The sequence below is a fragment of the Salvia hispanica genome, chromosome 4 (assembly GCF_029641045.1).
Source record: "Salvia hispanica isolate PSC_SH4W2 chromosome 4, Shi_PSC_v1, whole genome shotgun sequence".
Taxonomy (NCBI): Eukaryota; Viridiplantae; Streptophyta; class Magnoliopsida; order Lamiales; family Lamiaceae; genus Salvia; species Salvia hispanica.
In genome coordinates this window covers 58,726,129-58,752,250 of record NC_142695.1, presented here as the reverse complement: position 1 = coordinate 58,752,250, position 26,122 = coordinate 58,726,129, and the positions used below count along the sequence as shown (strand labels likewise).

The window sequence follows — 26,122 nt, the reverse complement described above, 5'->3', positions numbered from 1 at the left end:
AATCATAGTTACATATCTATTACTAGTATTATGTAACAATGTAACATTCACCACCATTATGTAAAACATAATAGTCTAAATTTATTACTAGTACTATTCTCACATTTTAATTTAGATGACTATAGTTTTCTACTCTCTCCGTTCCGCTTAAGATGACACGTTTTCCTTTTTAGTTTGTCCCAACTAAGATGACACATTTCCTTTTTTGGTAACTTTCTCTCTCCAATTAATACACTCAACCATTTTTTCTCACTTCTATTAAAATATTCATCTTTCTTTATCTCTCTACTTTAATACTTACACTCACATTCTCTCTCTCCAATTAAACACTTTAACCAATAACTCCTAAAACCCCGTGCCGGCTAAGCAATGTGTCATCTTAGCCGGGACGGAGGGAGTATTATGATATGTCATTCTCATATCAACGTGTAAATAAATTATTTGCAATAAGTGTTCTAGTCTATAAATCAATACTCTTATTAAAGTCTTCGTTTTATTTTCAATCTTAATCATCGCCTCTCCTTATCTGTGACCTTATCACACCCTACGAAAAAGATATTTTTGTGACTTTTTCATAAATTTACAATTATAATATTCAATTGAATTTTGGTGGCAATAATTTTCATAATTCTTTTATCCAAACTATCGCTCTTTCTAAATCGCATATACATTAATCAAGAAACTAGAGAAGGGCAAAACCGTACTTTCACATTTGATATCTAATTGTAGACCTTGACTTTTTCACCTCTTTGAATAAATTTCTTTTTGGCTCAATTTTTCTTTCAAATCACAATCAACTTTCGTAGTATGTTAAATTATTTAATGTGCCTGAATTTCAGAAACAGTCAAACAACCTTGATTCAATTTATTGAAGAAATTAATCTAATAAAAAATAATATCACCAATAGTTTGATGACACCACACCTAAATTCTTTAATTAGCCCCCAAATTATTTATTACAATTGCATTGATATTCCAACTTGCCACTATTAATATTGTTGGGTGCTCTTGATTATGTCCTTATCCATTTACTAATCAATATAAGGTCCCTATAAAATTATTAATGTGGAATAATTAGAAGTGGAAATCGATTGTGGTGATTAATATACAAATAGATATTATGAATCTTTTTAGATTCGAAAGCAACAAAGTGGTAGCAATAATGGAGGCAAAAGTAATCATAACCTCACATTTTAACCAGAATTAAACGTTACATTTTATTTTATTTAGATGTTGGAAGTTTGGTCAAATATTAGCAACCTCACGAATTGGATAAATTTAGGTCTGAAAGCAACAATCTAATTTTAATAATAAAAAATATGATATGTAACTCAACTCACTTATACTAGTATTTGTTATATGTTGTTCGCTATTTTCTGGATTCATGCGAGATTCCTCACATATAGGATAATTTCTTCTAATAATAAATAATAGAGTAGTATAATTATAAAAGATTATAAATTACAATATCTCAAAGCCATCTAAAAATTTAATAGCCAAAAATGAGACCATGAGTGTAAAATATTGAGAATTGAATAAAGTGAAGAAACCTCCATGGAAGGAGGAAGAAGAAACAATGAGAGAAACCGTCGATTGTGAGAGAGAAGAGAAAAGGAATAATTTCTTTATTGACTACATTTTAGAATTATTACAATTTACAATGAGAAGCCTATATCTGGAATTATTACAATTTACAATGAGATGCCTTATATATGCTAAAACAAAAGCTAAACTAAAATCTAATTACATTTTACTTTCCTATTCTAATGAGCATTGTTTAATTTTTCTTAAATGACATGACTGAATTTAAAAGATATTCAACTAAACATCATTTATTAGAGTAATTCTTATATAATCTCTCAAATAGAAGCAACTTTATTTGATACTAGTAAAATAATACTAATTGGATTATTTTGTGCACGTGGGAGTGACAATTTTGTAAGTGGGGAATTTGAGGTGAAGTGTGGTTGGTTTGCCCGTGCAGATCGCACGTGTTGATACAATAATATACATTCATGAATTTGCCCACTTTCTCAACGGTAGTTTCTTTTTTTTGTTTGATGCTACATATCTCCAAGAACACAAGTTTGTTTATACTAATAATATGATCGTTTATAATTTGGATCAAAATCATAACTATATACAAGGGTTCAAGTGTAATTTAAGTAAGAATCCTCATTTTAGTCAATAATAGACCGATCCAAAAAATTAACCGTATATGATCGAATACAGCGAAAAAGGTCATTATTATCTATGTAAACATAAAACGATGTATCAAAAGAAACTGACGATAGATGATAGATAAAAAATATGAAATGTGATAAATGGATTGGTTAACTCACTATATCGTAGAATCTGCAACAACTCCAAAAATCAAATTTAATGAATATTTCTGATTATCATGGACCGGTGGTAGGATCAGTCGATCCCCCGACGATAGATGATGTAAAATGCGTTAGGAAGAACGGCGAACTCACTGCATCATAGAATCAACGATAACTCCAAATATCAAATTTAATGAGATTTTCCAGTTCGCATAGACTGACAGTAGAATCAGTCGATCTCTCGACTATACTTAAATTCAATATTGCTGGTAAGAAAAGTGAGTATAAGTATCATTAATTAATTATAAATACGCAATTAGATATGAATTTATTATCCACAAAAATATTGTTGAATAAATATTTTATTTGTCTAGGAGTTTGTAACGAGGAGACTAGTTTGCTGCCAATGGGCAGCCGATTACTCTTCCAAGGGGCGCAATTTACTACACGACAAATTTTCACATTACAACAAAATTGGAAGGATACAAAAGTAAAAGTGAATGAGATTAGAGTGGGGCCCACCAGTATTAAACAATTGGCTGAAGTGAAAGCTGTGGGCCGCCCATTGGTCGCATGATAGTGACTTGGTGGATAAGCTCGACACCTGCCCCACCCACTATTCTATCTCTATTATTTGTCCCATTTACACTTTATATTTACTCTCTCCTCTAATATTAATTGAATTAACACAAAGAAAATTTATGAAATACTCAGTCTCATTAAAATGGCACGGATTTTAAGAAATGTTAAGAAAACTAGGTGGAAGAAAGTTAGTGGAATAAGAGTCCTACTTGTATATATTAGTTTTAAATGATATGTGAATGGAATGAGTTAGTTGAATGTGGGGTCTCTTTATCATTTATGGTAATTATGAACCGGGACTCTTATTCGTGGACGGACCAAAATAGAAAAATGGGACTCTTATTCATGGACGGAGGGAGTATTATTCAATACATTAAATAGAGGAAAAAAAATAAAAAAAACAATAAAAGAATTAAAACATCTGAAAATTTATACCAATCAATTAAATTTGAGAAGAGTTTCTATTATCTATTTTCTAGTGTTGTATTTTAGATCAAATTAGTACTACTAATTTGGAAATTACCTCACTTTAAATTCATATACTATGTCCACAATAAATAAGTGATTGATCTAGAAACTTACCTAACATTCATTAAAATCTCATGTTGAAAAAGCGTGAGCACACATATAATAAGAGAGGATGTGGTAAATATTTTACTTTATCTTAATCCAATCAAGATTGATTAACTAATTTATCATCCAATTGAATCATATCGTGAGTTATTCACTTGCCTGAAATAACTTATACCCCCTCCGTTCCAACGAAGATAATTCACTTTTCTCTTTAATTTTTTCCCAATTAAAATAACCCATATAAAAAATAATATTCCCTCCATCCCATAACAAAAGTCCTACTATTAGTTATGATGCGGATTTTAAGAAATATAACGAAAGTGAGTTGAATAAGTTAGTGGAATAGAGATCTCACTTGCATATATGATTAATTTTATAATAAAATGTGAGTGTAAAAGTTGACAGAATGTAGAGCCTATTTACCGTTTATGGTAAAAGTAAAATAAAACTGTTATTGTACTGAAATAACAAAACATGACTCTTATTGTGGGACGAAGAGAGTGAAAAACACTTTTATCTCTACATTATTCCCGTTTTTACTTTATTATTTCCACCTGACACACAAAATAAAATTACATAAAATATCGTATCCGTCTATTAATCAGTCCGTGTCTCGTTTCGCGATACGATAAATTCAAGATTCCTGTAACACGTATAGAGATAAGATTCAGAAATTCCAAAATAGAGTCCTATAAAATTACCAAATCACCCCTCACCACTCTATAAATAGACTCCCCAATCCCCTTCAATCTCCCACCAACGCCACAAAAAATCCGATCAAATCCATCAAATTCGACTGAAATTCCCAAATCAAACCCTCCAAAGATGAGCTACTTCAACAGAGTGTGGATGGCCGCCAGCGTCGCCGTCGTCAACGGCCACTCCGAGCAGGGGCAGAAGCTGAAATCCGGCCTCAATTCCCTCAACCACGGCAAGAAGCGCCTGCTCTCCTCCTCCGGCGCCGATCTCCGCCCCTTCTCCAGCACCGACATGGAAGGACTCGCCGCCGCCGCCGGATCCGGCGATCGGAGGGCTCAGGCCGACGATTCTCTCCGGCAAGTCATGTACCTGAACTGCTGGGGGCAGAGCTGACCGCCGGATTCCCCACTGCCCGCAGGGGCAGGATTGTAATTTCAGCGATCTGCCGAGTTTTGGATGAATCCGCTGAGATTAGTTGGATCGGCGGGTCGGGTCGGGTGGGTCGGGTCTCCGGATCGGGAATATGGGGTGGTAAATTGGAGATATTGGGAGATGAAGGACTTGATTGTAAATAGTGTAGATTTGTGTATATGATGACTTGTAAAGTTGTAGCCTCAACAATAGATGGGACAATGAAGTTAATTAAACCTAACTTTTGTTTTTTTTCATTTTTGTTTGTTAGTAATTATTGAATTTTATTGTTTATTTACTATAGGGACATCTATTACAAATTTACAATAAGGTGATTATTCAAATGGAGTGGTAATTAATGAGAATCAAATGGTTTATACACAAATTGAATGAATTCTTTCATCAATTTGGATCAACCGTTTTGCTAATATTTTTGGAATAATAACACTTTGATAAATCGTATTGAAAATATACGATTCTAGAAATTTTCGTGCTTTAGATTATACTGGTGCTCTCTTAGGGCACTTGGAACGTGACGTTTCGCACATGTTCAGTTGGAATATGATGGTCGTGGGTCGTGTTGCAAGTTAGTGTTTCAGTGGGAGCCCGCGACTTCGAGCCATTTCATATGCTAGCGCGCACTACACTCTCTCATCTCGACTAATAGTGCATGTTAAGCACGCGGTTTTCTAATTTTCGATAAATTGTTTTAGTATAATTACTTTGTCTATATAAATCAGCACTAGACAAAAAAAAAAGCACCTCTTAACTAAAGAAGTGACATCAACAATAGCAATAGTAATAGTAAAGAAGTAACTCGAACACTTGTGGTAAAATTAATTCTACCAGCTGAAAAGTTCCAAAGTCGTCTTCATATGTTGTTGTAGCTCATGAAGCTATGTGATCCAAATGAGTAATTCAAATTAAGGAATAAACATAGAAACAACGAAATATTTTTAATTCAATACGAAGAGAATATTTCCAAAATATCCACCAATAAACTAATTAAACAATATTGATTGTAACATAGATTAAATTAGAAAAAGAAGCTACTTTGTTCATCTTCAGTGACAGATACCTCAATATTTTTAACATTATTATATAATTATTAAGCATTTACTATACATCTAATTGCGTATTACCAAAACCAAGAGACGGATCCACGTTGGGGCATGGGGGTCCCACGGAACCCCCCACCCATTTTCAATACTAAAAATATGTAAAAATTGTTAACATTAGTTTGGACCCTCCAATATTAAAATTCTGCGTCCGCCTATGACCAAAACTAATGAAAATGCCCAACTTTTATATATATAGTGAACCTCCATTGGTGATCTTGTACACAAATATAAATATAATCTACAGTAATTTGTTTCACAATGCAAATTAAAATACTGAAAATGGAGTGAAAAATTAGGAAAGCCGGCGTTTTTTACCTCGTGGAAACCAATGATTTTCCTATAAATACGACCACAAATTATTGATCCCAAAACACAAATTTATCTCACAATATTAACTTGGTAATCTTATAATTATAAGCTAATTAGATCAAATGGCTAATTACAGTAAGGCAACGGCTTTTCTTAGTGTTGCAGTTTTTCTTCTTGCCCTTGTTTTAGTGCATGTTGCCGAAAGTCGAGTGCTTCCCAAATGTAAGATTCTTTTATTTATTTATCTAATTAATTTTACATGGTGCAATTGTCAATTATTTCAATTAGGTATATGTACATATATCCTACTCCATAATTAGACCAGAGGACATCTCAATCAATGTTGCATGAGCCCTTTCCTCACCAAAACCTCTAAGAAAATGTGACAATTAGCTGTTGTGAAAGTGACTCATGTTATGAACAAGAGTCACATTTGTTGTGTACACGTGTTAAATTAGTAGTAGAGTGATTAATGCTATAGTCCGAGTCTACTGATATAGTTTTCAAAAGTAAAAAGTGACATTTACTATACGTAAAAGTAACAAAGTTTGGACACTTCTTGTGATTAAAAATGACAGTTGCCAAAAAACTAAAGTGACTATTGTTGTTAACATGTATAACGAACAGTGTTGATGGGTAAAAGATACTCTTTCCGAAAAAAATAGACCTCGATAAGGTATGACCCGCAAATAGAGGAGTGCAACCTAGTACTATTTATCGATGACTCATTATTAGTGTTATTGCTTAGATTTCGAATGTATTTGTGAGTCCTATGTGGAAGTAGACATTTCCTCATATCGCCAGAACAACCTAATTTTATCCTGGAATCAGCTCAAAATGCCATGGTCACCAATCGTTCTGTAGTTTTTTTAAGTAGACATCAAACAACATCGATTTGGAAGTTTTTTTTTTTATAAAAAAAATTACTCTATGAAATTATAATTTTACCTTTAATTAAACTAAAAAATACTAATATTTTCGTGGTATTACGTGATTTAATTTGATTAAGCATTTGAGTATAATATTTTGTTGAATTTAATTGAGCAGCTGGTGATGGCAAGGCAAAATCAGTTCTAATATGCACTGATCCATATGGAGCAGCAGATGGTGACACTTGCTTCAGCATCACAAAATCCTTTAATCTCACCACTGATTTCTTCACAGCCATCAATCCCAACCTCGACTGCGACAAGATTTTCATTTCTCAATGGCTTTGTGTCGATGGCTTCTCCATCTAGATTTGGTTTCATCCATTTGTGAACCATATCATCATGATGATGGAGAATTAAATAAATTAAATGTGATTTTCAATAATAAGTGTGTAGTTTCATTTCTTTGCTTTTGTTTTAGTTATGGTCTGTACTGGTGAGATTCGAATTCGAGACCTTTTTACTCTAAGTTGTCTGTTTAGCCGGCGTCTGGCTAGGGCGCCGGGCCTAAGGGACTGAATACGGACTTAAGTTATGTATGTTGTTGATTAATAATAAGCATTGTTGTTATAAGATGTCTATTTGTGTGTTTGTTTTCCTTTAATATTGGTTAAGTTTGTGTAACAAATTTGTTTTGGCAAAATAAGTACTCCCTCCGTCCCCGATTAGGAGTCACACTTTTCCATTTTAGTTCGTCCCCAATTAAAAGTCACACTTCATTTTTACTATAAATGGTAAGTAGGTCTCACATTCCACTAACTCACTTCACTCGCATTTTATTATAAAACCAATATAAAAAAGTGGGTCCTACATTCCACTAACTTTTTCAACCAACTTTTCTTTATATTTCTTAAAATCCGTGTCCGATCAAAGTTTGACTCTTAATCGGAGACGGAGGGAGTACTATCTGAATGTCATGTGAGTGCTAATAGATACTTTATGAATTAGAGTGGAATATGGGTTGTCATGCATTATATATGTGGACCTATCACTAATTTCAATAATCTATAATGGTCAATAATAATATAGAAATATCATTATAATTTTTTTGTATATGTCTGTATGTATTGTCATGAAAGAAGAACTAATTATTGTATACTCATAAGCATACAAGATTTTTCGCAACGATTAAAGAAAATTATTTGAAAAGACAATTATATAAACTTCCAATTATTGTCCCATAAAATGCAACTTATAGGAGTACCATTCTAGGTCAATGCTTAAAATTCACTAGCATTATAATTTATCCATATAGTGGTGTAACTAGAAAAATACTGTTAGCTACACATTAGCACAACACCTTTTTACTATTCACCAACTTTTGACATATTGTTTCATATTTTACAGATAAATTTTGATTGATACATTTGATTTAATTTATAATTTATAATAAAATAAAATAAAATAATACAAAGTTTTTTATAATCAAATTATTTAATATTAATTCTCCCATTCCACAAGAATGTTTTACAGATAAATCTGTTGGCCGCGAAATATTGTAATTACTGGTGTACGAAGGAATATAGTAACTGGCTAAGACATCTAATTTAGAACTTGTCCTAGTAATTTGGCATCAAAAGAGATTGACATTTAACTAACATACTGACAAGTGACAATTGATAACTTATTAGATGGACAAATAATTATCTAATTGTGTATTTGGAATCAAATTGAGTCGCTGATAATCAAAATGTTTGTGGCAAATGTTTGAGTTTATTCAAAAATGTTTAAGAAAATTGGGTCATAATAATCAAAATCAATTTCCACGCGAATGGTTATATTTATGAAGAATATAGTTCAATTCTACTATCATGTGTGATCTTTTTGCCGGCAAAACATTCCATCAAAATATACAAATTGTTGGTCTGATCGAAATTATTTATATTCATCAATTAACATTGTAACTAGAACGGCATAATTAAACTACAAATTTCACTTTGATGTGGCATATGTAACAATGTGATTTTTATCACATTTGTTTATTCCATAGATTAACAATAATAAAAAAAAAAAGAATTTCCAAAAAGATGGTGAAACATATCCGGCAACATTAGTGCATGGAAATCACGTTAGTAATTCTTGTCATCATCTCATAAATTGTAGAATGATGCTAAAAAACCTGTTCATGTAAGATTTTTTCAAATTATATTTTTGGATTCACTTTTATAAAATGAAATAAAAATTTTATATTTTAAACTAGCTTCGGATGATTATTAAAATGTAATTATTTAACATTAATTAATTTCTTTAATATATTTATATTTACTAAAATAAGTTTGTGTAGCCGATCATAATGTACCTCCATAGTTTTATTATAAACTAGTATAACTTTTAAATAGAAATAATAATCAATTAACAGGAATGAATAGTCATATTCCAAATGTCCACAATAAGCACAATATTAATTAAAGATCGATATTTCCAATGTGTTAATTTCTTCTTATAAATACTCACGGAAAACACACTTAAGGCATTCATCACTACTCAAACTAAACATTCATTTTGAGAAATATATATCATTAATTAGAAATTAATGGCTCATCAAACTAACAATGCCTTCTTCAAATTGGCTCTCCTTTTCACTCTTGTTCTTATGATTTCTTCGGCTGAGAGTGTTAACCGCGGCAGTAAGTTTTCCTTATTTTAAATTAATCTCCTCATTTTTACTACGTAAAAATTACTGAATTCGTTGTGTAACTGAATTATCTCAAAACAAATTTTCTTTCTACCGCAGTTAACTACACAACGAATTCAGTAATTTTACATTGCTTATCAAACTACTATAATATTTCAAATTATTTCAATAATTATCTGATCACCGGGTTTTTATTAATCGCACTTTATCTTTTATAATAAAATTACGGTTCTCAAAACTTCATTTCTTAAGAGACCATTTTTCGCTTTGACTCTTTACTCTCTCTAGTGAGCATGTAACGAACTATTCTTTCGTCTTTTACTAATTACTCCCGCTTTGATCAGTGGGATTCAAAAAGCAAGACGCCGATGTCGTTTGCAACTCGGTCCATGGACAAGTGAGTGGTGAAACATGCACAAGTGTGGCTCAAGATTTCAATCTCTCACTTGATGATTTCTTGGCCATCAATCCCAATATCAACTGTGACTCAGTCTTCGTTGGCCAGTGGCTCTGTGTCGATGGATCGGCCTAACTGCTATCAACAATTTTCATCATATTTTTACTATTTTGATAATAAATGTGACCTATGTCTTATGTTATCTTATTTTCACTTTATGCTTTTCTTAGTGTTCTTTCTTTGGATTGTGAGTTGTTTGTAATTTGTTTGATTTTTATTGATTCCGTTTTGGCGGGAAATGTATCACAGACAAAGCTCGCTACTCGTTGGTTCTCTTAAATTTATTGTGTGTAGCGAAGTTTCTTTGTTTTTTGTGCAATTTCTTCGTAACGTCAACTTAATAAGAACTGAATGCAATTTTAGGCAATTTTGACAAACTCGATATTTGAATAAAAAAGGGAAAGAGATCAAATTTAAGTGTGTTATGCTCTCTGTGTCTAGGATTAAATCTTTCATTGACTCGATACGAATTTTAAGAAAATGTAACAAATAAGTGTAAAAAGTTTATGTCGAAATGCATAAGCTAAAAAGTTTATTACAACTCAGCTCATTTCAAATTTTACTTGAGTCTCTTCCGAATACGAATCGCCTTACCCAGTCCGTGACCACCAGCACTCTCGTCCGCCAGCTGACTAGCTTGCTGCGCAACATACACGCGAACGGTGAGTGTAGACATAACATGGCAGTATATAATAAAATGTTTGCAATCTAATGTATGTGCTTGTGCAGATTGTCACCTGGCGTAGACCGAGTACCAGAGCCATTGCGTGCTGTGGCCTATCGAAACCCAGTCTCCCGGAAGCTGAGCTGCAGTCTGTTCGCCCCCCAACGGGGCGAACTGCCCTAGATGCTTGTACCTTGCAATTATACAAGATAAGTGTTAGGATCGTAAATATTATAATAAAAAGTTGTTAATCCAGTCAAAATTCACTTAATTGTCGTTGACCGTTAATAATTTGACGGATGCATCCAAAATCGACTAATTCCGGACCGTTTTTATTTGTTTAGGATGCAAAAATGCAAAAGATAATATTTTGGACCAAAATCGTAAAATCACCATATGTTACCACAAATGAGCTTTAGTCTTTCAAGAATCTATATTCCTGGTTCTACCTGAATGCCTTGAAGCGATGCCTTCCTGATCCCCGGAACCTCAACGGGCCTTCAGGATTTATCTCGCAGTCGTCCATTCGGTTAAAACAATCAGCGAGATACGAGCCTTGCTGAGCAGCAACCTATAATAACGAAACCGGTTTTTCGTCAGTAGACGAAAAATCATGCGCAAAATTATCACGCATCCGTTTGAACCTGTGCCGTTGCAGGAAGATTTTTCAGCTGCGCATCGACAGCCGAGAGTGCTACTTTGAACTTCTCGATATCCATTTCGTCTTCCCCTTGCGCATTCTTGAGAAGCTGGAGAAAGTTCTTGACCTGCTGCTTCTTCAAATGGATCACCACTTGCGGATACCTCTCGCTTATGTCGTTGATCACCTCGTTGAAGTCGTCCGCCTTGAGTTTTCCCGTGTTGTTCTTGTCCGCCTTGCTGAAGATCGCTGCAATGTCTTCCTGGTAATTCGTTCATCCACCGTTTGGATTTATTAGTAAACATTTGTTGATCACTTATTGTATCGTTCGAGAAACGCGTATATACCATGATTTTGCGTTGATTGATAGTAGCGCAGTCGCCTAGCGCGTATATGTCTTCGCATCCTTCAACCCTTAGCCATTCATCTGTTGCTAACACTCTCCTATTGCTCTGCTTTCATTTGAAAGTTGCGTGATATTTCTTATAGTAAAGATCAATTTTGGTCATAAACATATGACATAATACGAATTTTATGGACCTGGTGAATGCTTTGGACCAAATTCGTATTTTGGTCATATGTTTAGGACCAAAATTGACCTTTACTCAAGTTCTTATTCATGCAGGTATAATTGGATGGTTTAGAGCACAAACCTGTCCAATCTCCTTCATGAAATCCATCACAACGGGCCGAGTTCCAATACCGGTCGACCAAACAACCATCCCGTACGGTATAGACACATTCTGCCCGGTAGCTCTCTCTTTCGTGCATATCTCTTTCTCCGTCACTTTTGTTACCATCGAGCCGAGTTTTAAGCTAATACCGTCCCTCTTGAATTTATCTTCCGCGAACTGCGTAATCCTCTTGTCAAACCTACAAACGAGCACGAAACGCATCAATGCACGAACGCAACATATACGGTTTAACCGTGTTTTTGAAGTCTCTTTACATGTTGAGAATGTTGTCTCCAGCCTCAAGAAGAGTGATTGTAACGTAGCTCTTGAGCTTCGGGTATAGCTTTGCTAAATCCTCGATGACAAAGTCGTGAAACTCAGCAGCGAACTCCACCCCGGTCGGGCCTCCTCCAACCACTACGAAATGCAGAATCCGCTTCCTTTCGTCTTCACTTACGTTCGGTAAGCTTGCCCTCTCGAAACAGTCTATGACCGTTTTCCTTATCTTCTGCGCATCTTCGATTTCCTGCAAAAGTGTTTATGTATTGTATAATGCATCCCGTTTACGCTCTAGACAAGCGTGGTGTATTTACCTTTAGAAAGTATGTGTGCTCAACGACACCGGGGGTGTTGAACGTGTTGGAACGAGCCCCCATCGCTATCACTAGGTAGTCGTAATCCACGGTGAAGTCTTCACTCCCACCTATTTTGTTCTGTGGTGTGGATTTGCAATGCACCTTCTTGTTTTTCGTATCGATTTTGTAGCATTCGGCTTCCCTGAACTGAACACCGAACTTTTTCTGCAAGAAACAACGTAAACAGTTTCAGTTTCCATTTTGGTCTGTCCACCAAAATTAGTATTTATGGAGACTTTTTCACAACTTTTTCTCGTTCTCTATCTTACTTTGCCCATTTTTCTCTTTCTGTGTCATACTTTACCAATCCTGCATTAATACCAGTATAGTCCACGAATGTGAATATTTTTGGTGGGATGCTACCGTAAACGCGATGAGCCTCACCTTTCTGACAATGTTGCGGATTGGCTCGACAATGCTGCGAGCCTCCACGGTGCCATTGGTGACGCTCGGAAGCAAAGGAGTGAAGGCGAAGTAGTTTCTGGGAGAGACAACCTCGACTTCAAGAGAAGGATGTTTCAAGCCTTTGAGAAAGCTAGTGCCGGCCCAACCGGTTCCCAGCACCACCACCTTCTTCTTCCTGACGTGGGCCCCGCCAGCGTCAGGGTACGCGGTTCTTGCCGGGCTACTGCTTGAGAATGCCAGTAGCCCTCCACCACTTCACAAGCAATCTCCACATCAGTATAAGAGAACACGTGTATTTTGATTTATCGTCGTCACATGTACATGTGTCTAAAATTAAAAACGTGACTGACTACGTGAATTAAATGACGCCATTTTAATTTATAAAATTAATGACATGGCTTTGACCGGGTGTATTTTCCATTTGCCACGTCAGACTTACTTTCCTCAAATCCGAGATCACGGCACAATTGAGAAAAATATCAAATTATGATATAATCGTTCATTTTTTAACGCGGGTTAGAAATCATCGTTTACAAACATAAAAGTTTATGAACATGTGACCAATTAAAATGAAAAAAAGCTACAAAATACATTAAAAAAAATAATACAAAAATACAAACCTGACAGTAGAAACTACAAGCAAATTATAGAGATTTGGACGGCTGTAATAAGCCTCTGAAGCTTTCTGATAAAATCTGTAGCCACTCATTGTATGAGCACTTTCTTGAAATACAAGAACAAATCCAACTTTAATTTAATCTTCTCTACTTTTTCAACAGCTATACATGTTTTTCTAAAAAATTGTAAGTATATTTGTATGTATGAATGAATGGAAGGTGTTTATTGAAGCAAAAAAGGAAATAAACTTAGTATATTTAGATATTTCTTTTATGTATTCACTAAGAACTGCAAGAGAATAGCTCAGTGGGGAAATATTAACCTCAGCTATGCGCCATCTGGGATCTGCAATTTTCTAAGTATGTTGATCAAATTATTGAATTTTTTTTGTTATTAAGGTAATATTAACTTAATTTCAATTACACGTGATTTTTAAAAAATAGTACTGAAAAATATTAGACGTGTAACATATCGTAAAATTGTACAATTGGTATTAAATTTCTATATATTGCTTCAATTGATGGATTTTTCTATTTATAAGTATATATTTTCATTCTCTTTAGGACATACGCAATAAAGCCACGTTTCACGGCCTTATTGCGACTCGCTGCAAATGGAGGCTGCCGGAAAATTAGCTGCAACTGTGGCATGCCCCGTTTTGCAGCTGATTTCAAGCAGTATCGCAGCGTTTTTCAGCTGCAAAATATGGCTGTAATCAAATTTTTTATTTTTTATTTTTTTGTGTTTTACATTTTATTCTAATACATTAATATATCTCTAAATACATTCATTCTTATTTTATCTTTATCAATAGGGTGCGTAACAATTGAAGTTAAACATAGGAATTTTAATCAGGTAAACATATTATCATCATAGTGTTTTTTTAAATCAAATTTATATTTTAATCTATATTATTTAATTTTCTAAATCAAAAATTAAAAGGGAAAAAACATAAATGGCGAAATAAATGATAGATGAAAATGAGGCTGAAAATAGGATAGTCTTATTGTCAATGCCCTTATAATTTAGGTTTATGGAGAAAATCTCAGTGGAATACTATCTCAGGAAGTAATAGGTTCTTAGTGTCCTACCACCTTATTTAGTCAATAAAGTTATTTTATACTCCCTCCGTCCCATTAAAAATGCAACGTTTACTTTTGCGCAATTGTTTTGGATAAATTATACTCCCTCCGTCCCAAGGAAGATGACCCCTTTCTTGGGCGGCACGAGATTTTATGCAGTTATATTTTGTGTGGTAAGAGGAGAGAGTAAAGTAAGAGAGAAGGAATAAAGTAGAGATAAAGGTGTTTCCATTTTAAGTAATGGGTCATCTTGATTGGGACAAACCAAAAAGGAAAGTGGGTCATCTTCAATGGGACGGAGGGAGTAATAAATAACTAAAGTGTTGAAAAAATAAAGTAAGAGAGAGAATAATGTAGAGGAGAGTCCCCTTTATATTATTCTCTTTTTGTTACTTTATTCTTTCTCCACTTTAACTATTTATTATTATTTTTTCAAAACACGTGTGAAAAAGCAAACGTTTCATTTCTAATGGGACAGAGGGAGTATATTTTTTATAATTATTTTAAAGTTGTGTGATTAATAAAAGTTTTTTTTAACATATTATTCCCTTCGTCCGCGAATAAGAGTCTCCATTTCTTTCCGGCACTGGTTTTAAGAATTGCCAAGAAAAGCGAGTGAAAGAAAGTTAGTGGAATATAAATCTCACTCATACATATATTAGTTTTAAATGATATACAAGTGAAATGAGTTTGTAAATGATATGCGAACGGAATTAGTCAGTGGAATGAGTTCGTGTAGTACTTTTCAAATTCTCTACTTTGAGGGGCAAAATTTTCTACCACATGTATTTGAATTTATAAGTCAGAGAAAAGTACACAGCTAAAGAGGAACACATTTTCTTGCATTGAAGGCCGTAGCAATCAATCCCCTATCTTAGTGCCCCTTTGGTCCTTGTTATTCAGAGTTGACTTCTTCCCTAGGACACCATTTAAAGCAGGGATGAGATCCCATGCCGTGGAGGGTGCACAACCGCCCTGCTGTCCATCACACCATATTATTTTATTCATTAAATAAAATTAATATTTTTCTTATAAAATAATGGGGTGTGAGGGACAACAGCCCCTGCCATGCGCCCCACCACAACAGGTGATCGCAGCCCTTTAAAGCACCAATATTACAGACCAGACTAGTCGATCACAGACCAAACTAATCCATTATGAGAAAAAGCTCGATTAGTCTACAAATCCACATCCGTTGTCTTACACATTCGATAACACTAGAGTCCATTCTATTTAGTGTGGCACTGCTGCTGAGAACACTCCACCACATTTGCAGCCATGGAGAAAACTTCACATTACATCTTTGCAGTTTCAGTAATTTTACTACTAACTTCCCAAAAGTCTGGCACAGCCAAAACATTCACCAGTCTTGCCACTGATCAGTCTTCCCTCCTAGCACTAAAATCTCACATTGCCTCAGACCCTCATCCCCTACTCACCACAAATTGGACTAAATCAAGCTCCGTTTGCAGTTGGATCGGGGTCAGATGCAGCACGCGCCACCACAGAGTCGCTGCCCTAAACATCTCAAACATGGGCCTCTCTGGCACCATTCCACCACACCTCGGAAACCTCTCCTTCCTCGTTTCACTCGACCTTGGAGGAAACAATTTCACAGGCACTTTGCCTAACCAGTTGTCCTTCTTACACAAACTCCACTACTTATCTCTGACAAATAACAGTTTCACAGATTCTATTCCAAAATCCATCTCCAACTTAACAAATCTGTCTTACCTCGATTTTTCTCAAAATTCCCTTGAAGGAATAATCCCACCAGAGATGTGTAAACTTCAAAGACTGCAATATTTGGCATTTCAATATAATCATCTCTCAGGCATTATACCATCATGGTTGTCTTTCTTACCTAAACTCGAGTACTTATCTCTGAGAAACAACAGTTTCACAGGTTCTATTCCAAAATCAATCTCCAACTTAACAAATCTGTATCATCTTGATTTTTCTTCCAATTCACTTGAAGGAATAATCCCACCAGAGATGTCTGGACTTCAAAGACTGGAATATTTGGCATTTCAAGACAATCATCTCTCAGGCAACATACCATCTTCACTATTTAACATATCTACCTTAAGAGCTTTATCTTTAGTATCAAATGAATTGAGTGGCAATCTTCCAAATGATCTGTGTGCCAACCTTCCATCTATTGAAATAATTTACCTTGGTGAAAATCAACTGAGTGGCCAAATTCCATCAAATCTGTCGGGATGTTCGCAACTTAAGCATCTGTCGTTGGGTATCAATTATTTTAGTGGACAGATACCCGCATCGATTGGAGATTTAAAATCTCTCCAACTTCTACAGCTCCCAGACAACCATTTAACTGGTATAATTCACTTACTGCAAGTATACAAATATAAGATTTTGCTTTGTTTTTGAGAAAGTTTCAAATCCAAGTCATATATCTTTTCACAGGCACATTGCCCCTCAGTATCTTCAATATCTCTTCATTGCAAGCTTTACAACTATGGAGAAATAAACTTTATGGGAGCCTTTCAAGAGAACTTGGGAATCTTACGATGCTAACAAAGCTGGATCTCGACAACAACAAGTTCACAGGTATAAACACCATTTAATGAGAGACTAAGGAATACATTATATCTCTCATTGTTCAATTTATCAAAACATTTTTCTCATTTTATTATTCTTTAGTTCTTGCTTCTTTCATATAAAAATTATCATCTAACGATGAAACTACAGTAGAATCATCATTTATATATTTTTTGGTACGACAGGCGCTATACCAAGAGAACTCGGCCAACGTCTTCACAGGCTGGAAGAACTGGACCTAGACATGAACATGTTGAGTGGTTCAGTTCCACCTGAGGTTTTTAACATCTCAACACTTGCAGTTCTTTCACTTACATCAACTGGTCTGAGAGGTGCTCTTCCAGCTGACATCTGCAGCGGCTCTCCTTTCGTTCAATATATCTACCTTAGTGGTAATGACTTCAGCGGACGAATACTGGACTCCATTTCCAACTGTTCCCAACTCATACATCTGGATCTCAGTGTTAACAGATTCACAGGCATATTGCCTCACTCTCTCGGAAGCCTAAGATATCTGGAATTATTGAACGTGGCAGGCAACAATTTGACGACCGGATCATCATCTTCAGAAGTGAGCTTCATTACTTCATTGACAAACTGCAGATTGTTGAATAATTTGGACATCAGTGAAAATCCACTTGATGGCACACTTCCATCTTCCATTGGGAACTTGTCCTCCCACCTACAAATATTCGGTGCGTTTGGCTGCAGATTAAAGGGAACGATTCCTGCCGAAATCGGGAATATGACCAGCTTGGTTAAACTCTCTTTAAGCAACAATCACTTGTCTGGTAATATTCCGACTACACTAAAGCATTTGTCGGACCTCCAGGGCTTACTGTTAGATGACAACAACATGAGAGGCTATATTCCATATGGTCTGTGTGATTTACACAGCTTCTTCGAATTGAGTTTGAGTGTAAATCAATTGTCGGGTGGAATTCCAAAATGTTTAGGAAATGTCTCATCCTTACGCAGACTTTTCCTAGACTCTAACATGCTGACTTCAACCATACCGTCAAGCTTGTGGCGGCTGAAGGATCTGCTGATGCTAGACTTATCCGGTAATTCGTTGACCGGATTCCTACCTCCAGAGGTAGGTAATTTAGCTGCAGCCATTTATATAAATATATCAATGAATCAATTGTCAAAGTCTATCCCAAGCACATTTGGTAGTTTGCAAAATTTGGTTGAACTTTGTTTAGCACATAACAGACTTGAAGGTTCAATTCCAGACTCCATTGGGGGGATGACAAGTTTGGAAACTCTCGACTTCTCCTTTAACAACCTCTCTGGTTCGGTGCCAAAATCTTTGCAGAAACTTCAACACCTCGACGATCTCAACCTCTCTTTCAATGCCCTGAGTGGAGAAATTCCCAGTGGTGGTTGTTTTGTGAACTTCACAATGGAATCCTTTAAGGGTAATAAAGCACTATGTGGAGTTTCAAGATTCGGCGTCGCACCTTGTCCTGTTGTCCAAAAACACAGATCAAAGAGGAAGAAGGTGGAATTTGCTTTGTTCATTCTAGTAGGGGTTGTGGTTTTTACCACAGTTCTGTGTTTGGGATTTGTTTTCCTCAGAAACAGAAGGAATGCTAAAGCAACTGATGCAACTTTGTCGGTTGTACCGGAAAGAATTTCGTATTATGAACTCTTACGAGCAACTCAACAATTCAACGAAAGCAATTTACTAGGCGTGGGAAGCTCTGGTTCTGTTTATAGAGGGATTCTCGAAGATGGGAGTGCCATTGCTGTAAAGGTGTTTAAACAGCAATCGGAAGGTGGTTTCAGGAGCAGATTCGACGTTGAGTGTGAAGTTCTACGCAGCATTCGTCATAGGAATTTGGTCAGAGTCATAAGCAGCTGCTCCAATGAAGAATTCAAGGCTTTGGTACTTGAATACATGCCAAAGGGAAACCTTGACAAATGGTTGTATTCGCACAACTATTTCTTGGATTTCGTACAGAGGTTGAACATAGCGATTGATGTGGCGTCTGCGTTGGAATATCTTCACCATGACTACTCCACTGCAATCGTTCATTGCGACTTGAAGCCTAGTAATGTCTTGTTAGATGACGACATGGTTGCTCGCGTGAGCGATTTTGGTGTATCAAAACTGTTGGGCGAGGGAGAGAGCGTCTTGATAACAAACACCCTGGCGACATTGGGCTACATTGCTCCAGGTGAATTGTTATTCTTCATTGATTGTTCTTTTACGATAATGATGATTTTATTTTGTGATGCAGAGTACGGTTTACAAGGGCTAGTCTCCACAAGATGCGATGTCTACAGCTATGGGGTGCTATTGATGGAAACCTTTACGAGAAAAAGACCAAGCGACGATATGTTTGCTGGTGATCTAAGCTTAAAGAGTTGGATTCAAAGCTCAGTTCCACAATCAACATATCAAGTTATAGATGTCAATTTACTCACAAATGTTGAGGAAGAACATGGCGACAGAATTGTGGAATGCACATCATCCATATTGGAGTTGGCTTTCATGTGCTCAGCAGACTCTCCTAGTGACAGGATTAACATGAAAGAAGCTCTAGCAGAGCTGCAGAAAATCAAGCACCGATTTTCGGAATAAGACTATATCACATTTGTAAGGATAGTTTGCTTCTATCTATAGGCTGTCGTTTATCTATCACGATAGATACGATAATATAGTACTTCCTCTGTCCCATTAGAAATGAAATGTTTTCCTTTTTGGCCTGTCCCATTACAAATGAAACGTTTCTAAAAATAGAAACAATACTCTTCTACTTTCTCTTCTCTCTTACTTTACTCTCTCTTCACTAACTCACAAAACAACACTACATAAAATCCTGTGCCGAAAAACAAATATTGCATACTTCACTAACTCACAAAACAACACTACATAAAATCCTGTGCCGAAAAACAAATATTGCATATTTAATGAGACAGAAGGAGTATGATTGAGTATCCGTATCCTCGTTACTAGAATTTCTCTAATCTCACCAATTATTATGGAAAACCTTTTTTAGGTCATTTGATATGAAAATATTACTTAATATAATAGTATTAGACATTTAACCACTTCTATTAAGTAGTTGTAAGATAAATACAACAAGAAACAAAACATCAAGATAATACTTTTCTATTTTCTCAAAATTTCCCCTACCATACCTGCCAACATGAACTAAATAGGTTCGGTTCGAGTCATTCGTGGTGCGGCCTTTAAATTTAATGTAAAGATTACTTAAACAATCATCCATGTCAAATGCCGGTACCCGGCCCAGTTTGCCGCGACTCGAACGCCTATCGCCAGCGCAGCGAGCAGCAGTGGGACCGGGGCCCTTTCTATGGCTCGGGTGCCCGCATCGTCCCTTGTGCCTCCCGAGCTCTGGGCGTGGTGGAAGACAGCCAAGGCCAAGTAGGAGCCGATCACGGCGACTCTGACCCACGGCTCGCCCACGGCAGCCAAAACCGCGGCAACGGGAAGCGCAGACGACACGTAGTCTCTCTTCTTCACAAACCTAGCGAAACAGAACATGCCCACGAGCAGCGTCCAGAAGAAGAGCTCGGTGATGTAGTTCCTGACAGCAGCGAAGCCGACCAGGCCGGCCAGGGTGAGGAGATACGGCTGGCTGTTCACGGAGTCCGGGGAAGCGGCCTCGGCCACGGCGAGCACGGCGGATGTCAGCATGATGATCTGTGTCAGCTCCGGGATTGGAGCGTACGCGACTATGCCGGAGTAGAAGGATCGGATACTGTAGAAGGCTGTCTCCACTAGGCGGATTGTGGAGGTGAGGGGATCTCCGATGAAATGGAATACGAAGGCCAACACCAGCTTCGAGATGTAACCCGAGAACCACGCTAGAGCCCCGAGAGCATTTCTCCAGTTCGATAGTTCCCACAAGACGGTTCTCCAAGCATACAGCAAGAACGCCAGCACTGGGAGAAAACGATGTCGAGACATTATCAATGGCGTGTAAACATCAAAATCATTCAACGGAGAATCGCATCAGAAGTTAAAAGAAAGCATCTAAACAGTTTAGTGATCACAAAGGATAATATGACACTCAAAATAGAAACAGAATAGACTAAATTTCGCAATACATATAAAAAAGCATCAACAAATAGAGCTCTGAAACACTAGAATTTGCTCCTGCACGAGACCTCACAGTCCGTGCACCTAGATATTACCACCTAAGAGTGAGTTTGTACGGAAGAAATCATGAGTTCGTGGCAAGAACTCAGAGATCCTTATATGTTGTAAAACCTCCACCATTCAAACTACAAAACTCGGATCAAAAACCTGTGACAGAATCCCAAACTACATTTCCCTCTACGGGAAACTAGACGGATACTATTTCAGAAAGATGACAAAGTTTAGACACCAGTAAAACTCGCAGCTTCATAAGCATAAAACAAACAGAAACCGAAGAAAGGTTAAGTTTTTCCCTTTGGCAGATTCCAAACTAAGGTGTATTGTATCATCATGAAACTATGTAAGCATCCTAAAACCAAGAAACAGCTATGAACAATCAACAATCAAAATCTGTACACATACAAAAAATCCCAAAAAATCCTAACGAAACTGAATGAGCACTTAGCCACAAAATCCGATCTTATTATGGAAACTCAAGAGTTGCAAATCGAAATATCATCCTACGAACTAGAAGATCGAGCTGCTCCTCAGTCGGTTAAAAAAAAGATCAGCTTTGGTAGTAGGCTTGTTTCGATTAGCAACCTCGTTCATTTTACCTAAAAACTTCAGTCCCATGAAAGAAAGATTATAGTGAAAATTATGCATTTTTAGCTCAACACAGAACTTGATTATATCCCTCACATTCTCTACTACTCCCTCCGTTCCCACTCTAACTAAAGCATTCACTTCCCTTTTGATTTGTCCCACGCAAATTGAAGCATTTCCCTTCAAATTTATATCTTCTCACTTAACTCCCAAAACAACACTGCATAAAATCCATTGTTGAACTAGAAATACGTCACTGAGAGTGGAATAGAGGTAGTATTTCACAATCACACATACCAAACATTTCATCTATTTTGCTTAATAGAATAATCATCCACTGCATATACTCCCTCCATCCATCCCACTCAAAGCGACACATTTTCTTTTCGGGATGCCACACATTTCGTAAAATATTAACATCAATCTATCTCCTTTATTCCCTCAAAGTCCTTTATTCGCTCTCCGTTTACTAAGAAAACAACAATGCATAAAATCCCGTTATATTCTAAACAAGCCATCAAGTCATCTTGAAGCAAAATAATTCAAAATCAACAATAACCATAAATCAACTCCAAAATCAAGAATCCAATCATAAATTCACACACATTTCACACACACACATAGAGAGAAAGCAAAAATAATCAATCTCACCAATGAGCAAGGGCCATCTAACAGGCTTATCAGGAGCCTCCTTAGTCAAATATCTGAATCTCTCCGGCATAGTGCTCTCTCCACGAATATCCTTCTCTTCATTTTCAGCTTTCACCACAAACCCACTTCTATTCACTGAAAACCCATCAATGGATTTCCCGAATGAGCCGTAAAAGCTGTGGGAAATCTGGATTTTGCTCAAAGGCTTCGCCTTTTTGGTCAGCGGCGACGGGAATTGGGCGTTGCGGTGGCGAAATTGGGGGGAAATTCGAGGCTGGGAGAGCTTGATTGGGATTTTGGAGAAGAGGGTTGAGAGCGCGGTCGACATGATTTGAGGGGTTTGGGGATTTCAGAGGATTCGGAATTTCGCCATTGATGAATTTTGGTGACGACGGTGAAGGATAGGGGTTTTCGAGACTCTGCAAAAGGGATTAATTTTAAAAGTTTTTTTAATTGTTTTGGGAAAGAAAAGAAAATGAAAAAAAATATTTAAATTATGCAAATTAAGAGAGTAAACTGTTGAATAAATAATGGGAAGATCTAATTCTGGTTATAAAAACTGAAAAATAAATTATGAATGATGAAAATTTTGCAATTATCAGGTGCTTCCTCCGTCCCTCAAATTTTGTCACAGTTTGATCGGATACGAATTTTAAGAAACGTAATAAAAGTGGGTTGAAAAAATTGGTAGAATGTGAGTCATACTTTTAAAGTAGTTTTGTAATAAAATATGAGTGAAAATAAGTTAATGGAATGTGGTGTCCACTATAAAAAAAATGGTAAAAAGTTAAATGTGACAAATTTTGTGAGCGGACAGAAATGAAAATATGTGACAAAATTTCAGGAACGGAGAGAGTACTATTTCCTTTACGGGTTGCCAGTTCAAATATGTGGATAAAATGGTATTGGGCAAAACACCAATGTTTAATTATGTTTGAAACAAAGTTTATCAACGTATTTTAAATTGGGTAGCACATCAATTTATAATTTGCTAGAAAGAGAAGAATGCAATAGTTCTGAAAAAAAATTTCGTGATTACTTTGCAAATTTTAAGAAGTGGAAGACAAACCAGAGTTTGAACATTTTTTTAATCTTAGTATTTGATAATTTAGACAAAATAAAATGATGAAATATGATATTATGTGTCAATTCGAGTTTGGAGACATTATTTTTGTTAATATTCTGAAAATTGTAAGATTTAACATAAAAGAAGAAAGAAAAGTAAGATATTTATTTAGATATGAGCGATTTGATTAATACCAAATGATTGATTGTGAAAATTCCAAAATTCATACTAATTTTTATGATTAAATTTTTAATTTGTAGAACATAGTTCGTTGTAGTTAAAAAAAATTAATTTAATGACTTTTTATGTCACAATATCAGAGTATAAATTAAAATAACGTTACATGTTGAGCACCAAAACAATATCATATTTTCCTAAATTATTTATAATTTGCATTATGATTTATATTTAGCTATGTTAGCACCAAAATTTTAGTTGTAAATTCAACAAATTAATAGTTTGATAATTTATAAAACCAGAATCCTCCCATCTAAATACCATACAAATCTATGAAACTTGTTAGATTCCGATTTTTTCTCAATATCAAATCCATCTATATAAAATTTTCACACATACTATCATATAAATACGTGTAAAAAACAAGAACTAAATCTAAACACTAGAACAAGAAAGAAAGAAGCAATGGGATTATGTTGCTTCAAGGCTTTACCAGAAGAGTTTAAGGTTTTCTTGATTCTAATCAAACCCTATTATTTATGATGAATCGATTATAAATTGAATTACAATAATAGTTTTTTCTTCGCTTGACCTAATATTTTTTTTGCATCAATGAAGGAAGATTTGGGTTTGTTTACGAATCTACCGCGAGAGCTAACGCTAGATATCTTGGGAAGACTCCCGATTAAAAGCATTATAACGTGCAAGTATGTTTGTAAATCATGCCACGTTATTATTCAAGGGTTTTCGCCTCGGAAACCAGTTCTCACATTCAAGTGTCATGGTCCATGCCTTCTATGTCTATGGAATATTTGGGGCGAATGGTCACATTATGGTTTGATGTTCGTGAGGGATAAATACTATAATCATCTTTTCATAGTCAATTCAATGACTCGTGAGTATATCAAGCTTCCTCTGCCTAAGCCTAAGCATAAGATTGTCGGTGGCTTTAAATTCATGTTCCAATTTAGAGTAAGTAAAATAAGCGAACAATATAAGATTATATGCGGTTATCGAAAATATGGATCTTGGTCATGTTATGAATACACTCTAGGGAAAACAGGAAGACGGGGGCTGTGGAGACGCATTTCAGAAGCATCGAAGTTTATTGAAGGAACACCAACCAACCCTGAACGATTGGTTGCTTCATATTACAATGGAAATTTTTACTAGTTAGGCATATGATGATATAATAGAGAGGAATCTCTTGGTGTGTTGCCTTGATATTGAGATTGAGCTCTTTAGCATTAATATATAAGTGAGAACTAATGTGAGTTCCTATAAGCTAATTGTTTGGAATCAACTTTGTTTATGTGATTGTATAAATAATTGCATATTGCTACTTGGAGTATGAAGAACTATTGAGATACAAATTCTTGGGTAAAAGAATACCTTCATCACACGACTTATCTTGAACTCCCACTCAATATTTTGGCAAATGGCGACCTGTTGTTCAAACTATAACATGTTCAGTATTGCTCCCTTCTAGAAAATCTATCAAACTTCATTTCTGTACTCGTTTTGTAAAACTAATAATAAATAGTTAAATTATAGAGAAGGTAAAATAAGAGAGAGACAAACTTTCAGGGACATAGGAAGTACTTTTTATATCCCAAACTTTCTCCCACTAACACACATGCGGTTTAACAATGTTGAGTAATTAAAATGCAAAATATTTCCTAAGCCTTACACACTATTCTCTGTTTTTTTTATGGAAAAATTAATATAAATTTAAAGGTTGCGTCACGGTGGATTCGAACCCAACACCTTTCGCCTCAGCTATTACCACTCTTAACGCTTGACCAACTTCCACACGCATTTTATGCACTTTTATTGTTTTAACAGGTTGGTAATTGTTTTGATAGGTCATGTATATTTTCAAATCTCATTTCATTGGATTGTTATTTACATAATCATTTGTTATTTTATCAATTTCCACAGTGATCGACCCGCTAAGATAGAGTGAGCAGTCCGAGTTTACGTGGATGTGCAGCAGCCTTAACTCGACGCAATTTTTCTGGAAATTTTGACTTCCAACCAGTCCTCAATGCACACCATTATCTTCGTCTTCGAAAGAGCTTCGCGTGAGTATTTTTGCACAGAAAGTTATGACCTTTCTATTAACGTTGCGTAGTGTAGTCAAAGCTGACAGAACTTAGAACTTAGACTGAATGTAGTATTATGT

The 26,122-nt window shown here is 35.8% G+C and overlaps 4 protein-coding genes across 5 annotated transcripts; 2 read left to right on the top strand and 2 right to left on the bottom strand.

Moving 5' to 3' along the window:
- The first annotated feature begins 4,239 nt into the window (after positions 1-4,239).
- LOC125193309 (uncharacterized) lies at positions 4,240-4,846 on the top strand. Its single transcript, XM_048091079.2, has one exon. It carries the CDS (start codon positions 4,305-4,307, stop codon positions 4,569-4,571), a length of 267 nt encoding a protein of 88 aa, XP_047947036.1. The 5' UTR covers positions 4,240-4,304; the 3' UTR covers positions 4,572-4,846.
- Positions 4,847-10,488: 5,642 nt separating this feature from the next.
- On the bottom strand, positions 10,489-13,853 carry LOC125197231 (external alternative NAD(P)H-ubiquinone oxidoreductase B4, mitochondrial). Its single transcript, XM_048095947.2, has 10 exons — positions 13,679-13,853; positions 13,038-13,311; positions 12,612-12,818; positions 12,294-12,544; positions 11,998-12,217; positions 11,692-11,796; positions 11,349-11,606; positions 11,154-11,275; positions 10,778-10,897; positions 10,489-10,680 (listed from the first exon to the last, which is right to left on the bottom strand). Exons 1-10 carry the CDS (start codon positions 13,765-13,767, stop codon positions 10,593-10,595), a joined length of 1,734 nt encoding a protein of 577 aa, XP_047951904.1. The 5' UTR covers positions 13,768-13,853; the 3' UTR covers positions 10,489-10,592.
- A 2,070-nt stretch (positions 13,854-15,923) lies between these two features.
- On the top strand, positions 15,924-20,045 carry LOC125195609 (uncharacterized). Of its 2 annotated transcripts, XM_048093743.2 has the most exons (4): positions 15,924-17,099; positions 17,189-17,332; positions 17,509-19,506; positions 19,570-20,045. In XM_048093743.2, exons 1-4 carry the CDS (start codon positions 16,037-16,039, stop codon positions 19,911-19,913), a joined length of 3,549 nt encoding a protein of 1,182 aa, XP_047949700.2. In that variant the 5' UTR covers positions 15,924-16,036; the 3' UTR covers positions 19,914-20,045. The 2 variants fall into 2 exon arrangements, with proteins under 2 accessions (XP_047949700.2, XP_088926012.1); XM_089069886.1 differs by having other exon boundaries at positions 17,509-20,045.
- A 323-nt stretch (positions 20,046-20,368) lies between these two features.
- Positions 20,369-23,132, bottom strand: LOC125192372 (uncharacterized). Its single transcript, XM_048089909.2, has 2 exons — positions 22,695-23,132; positions 20,369-21,241 (listed from the first exon to the last, which is right to left on the bottom strand). Exons 1-2 carry the CDS (start codon positions 23,020-23,022, stop codon positions 20,547-20,549), a joined length of 1,023 nt encoding a protein of 340 aa, XP_047945866.2. The 5' UTR covers positions 23,023-23,132; the 3' UTR covers positions 20,369-20,546.
- Positions 23,133-26,122: the final 2,990 nt, after the last annotated feature.

Excerpts from the sequence above, each read along its gene's own strand:
- LOC125193309 (XM_048091079.2), top strand. The coding sequence starts at position 4,305 with ATGAGCTACTTCAACAGAGTGTGGATGGCCGCCAGCGTCGCCGTCGTC.
- LOC125197231 (XM_048095947.2), bottom strand. The coding sequence starts at position 13,767 with ATGAGTGGCTACAGATTTTATCAGAAAGCTTCAGAGGCTTATTACAGC. Across the intron at positions 12,545-12,611 it reads AGCACACATACTTTCTAAAG|GAAATCGAAGATGCGCAGAA; the intron begins GTAAATACACCA and ends ACACTTTTGCAG. Across the intron at positions 11,797-11,997 it reads TCATGAAGGAGATTGGACAG|AGCAATAGGAGAGTGTTAGC; the intron begins GTTTGTGCTCTA and ends AAATGAAAGCAG.
- LOC125195609 (XM_089069886.1), top strand. The coding sequence starts at position 16,037 with ATGGAGAAAACTTCACATTACATCTTTGCAGTTTCAGTAATTTTACTA. Across the intron at positions 17,100-17,188 it reads CCCAGACAACCATTTAACTG|GCACATTGCCCCTCAGTATC; the intron begins GTATAATTCACT and ends ATCTTTTCACAG. Across the intron at positions 17,333-17,508 it reads CGACAACAACAAGTTCACAG|GCGCTATACCAAGAGAACTC; the intron begins GTATAAACACCA and ends TTGGTACGACAG.
- LOC125192372 (XM_048089909.2), bottom strand. The coding sequence starts at position 23,022 with ATGTCGACCGCGCTCTCAACCCTCTTCTCCAAAATCCCAATCAAGCTC. Across the intron at positions 21,242-22,694 it reads TAGATGGCCCTTGCTCATTG|TGCTGGCGTTCTTGCTGTAT; the intron begins GTGAGATTGATT and ends GTTTTCTCCCAG.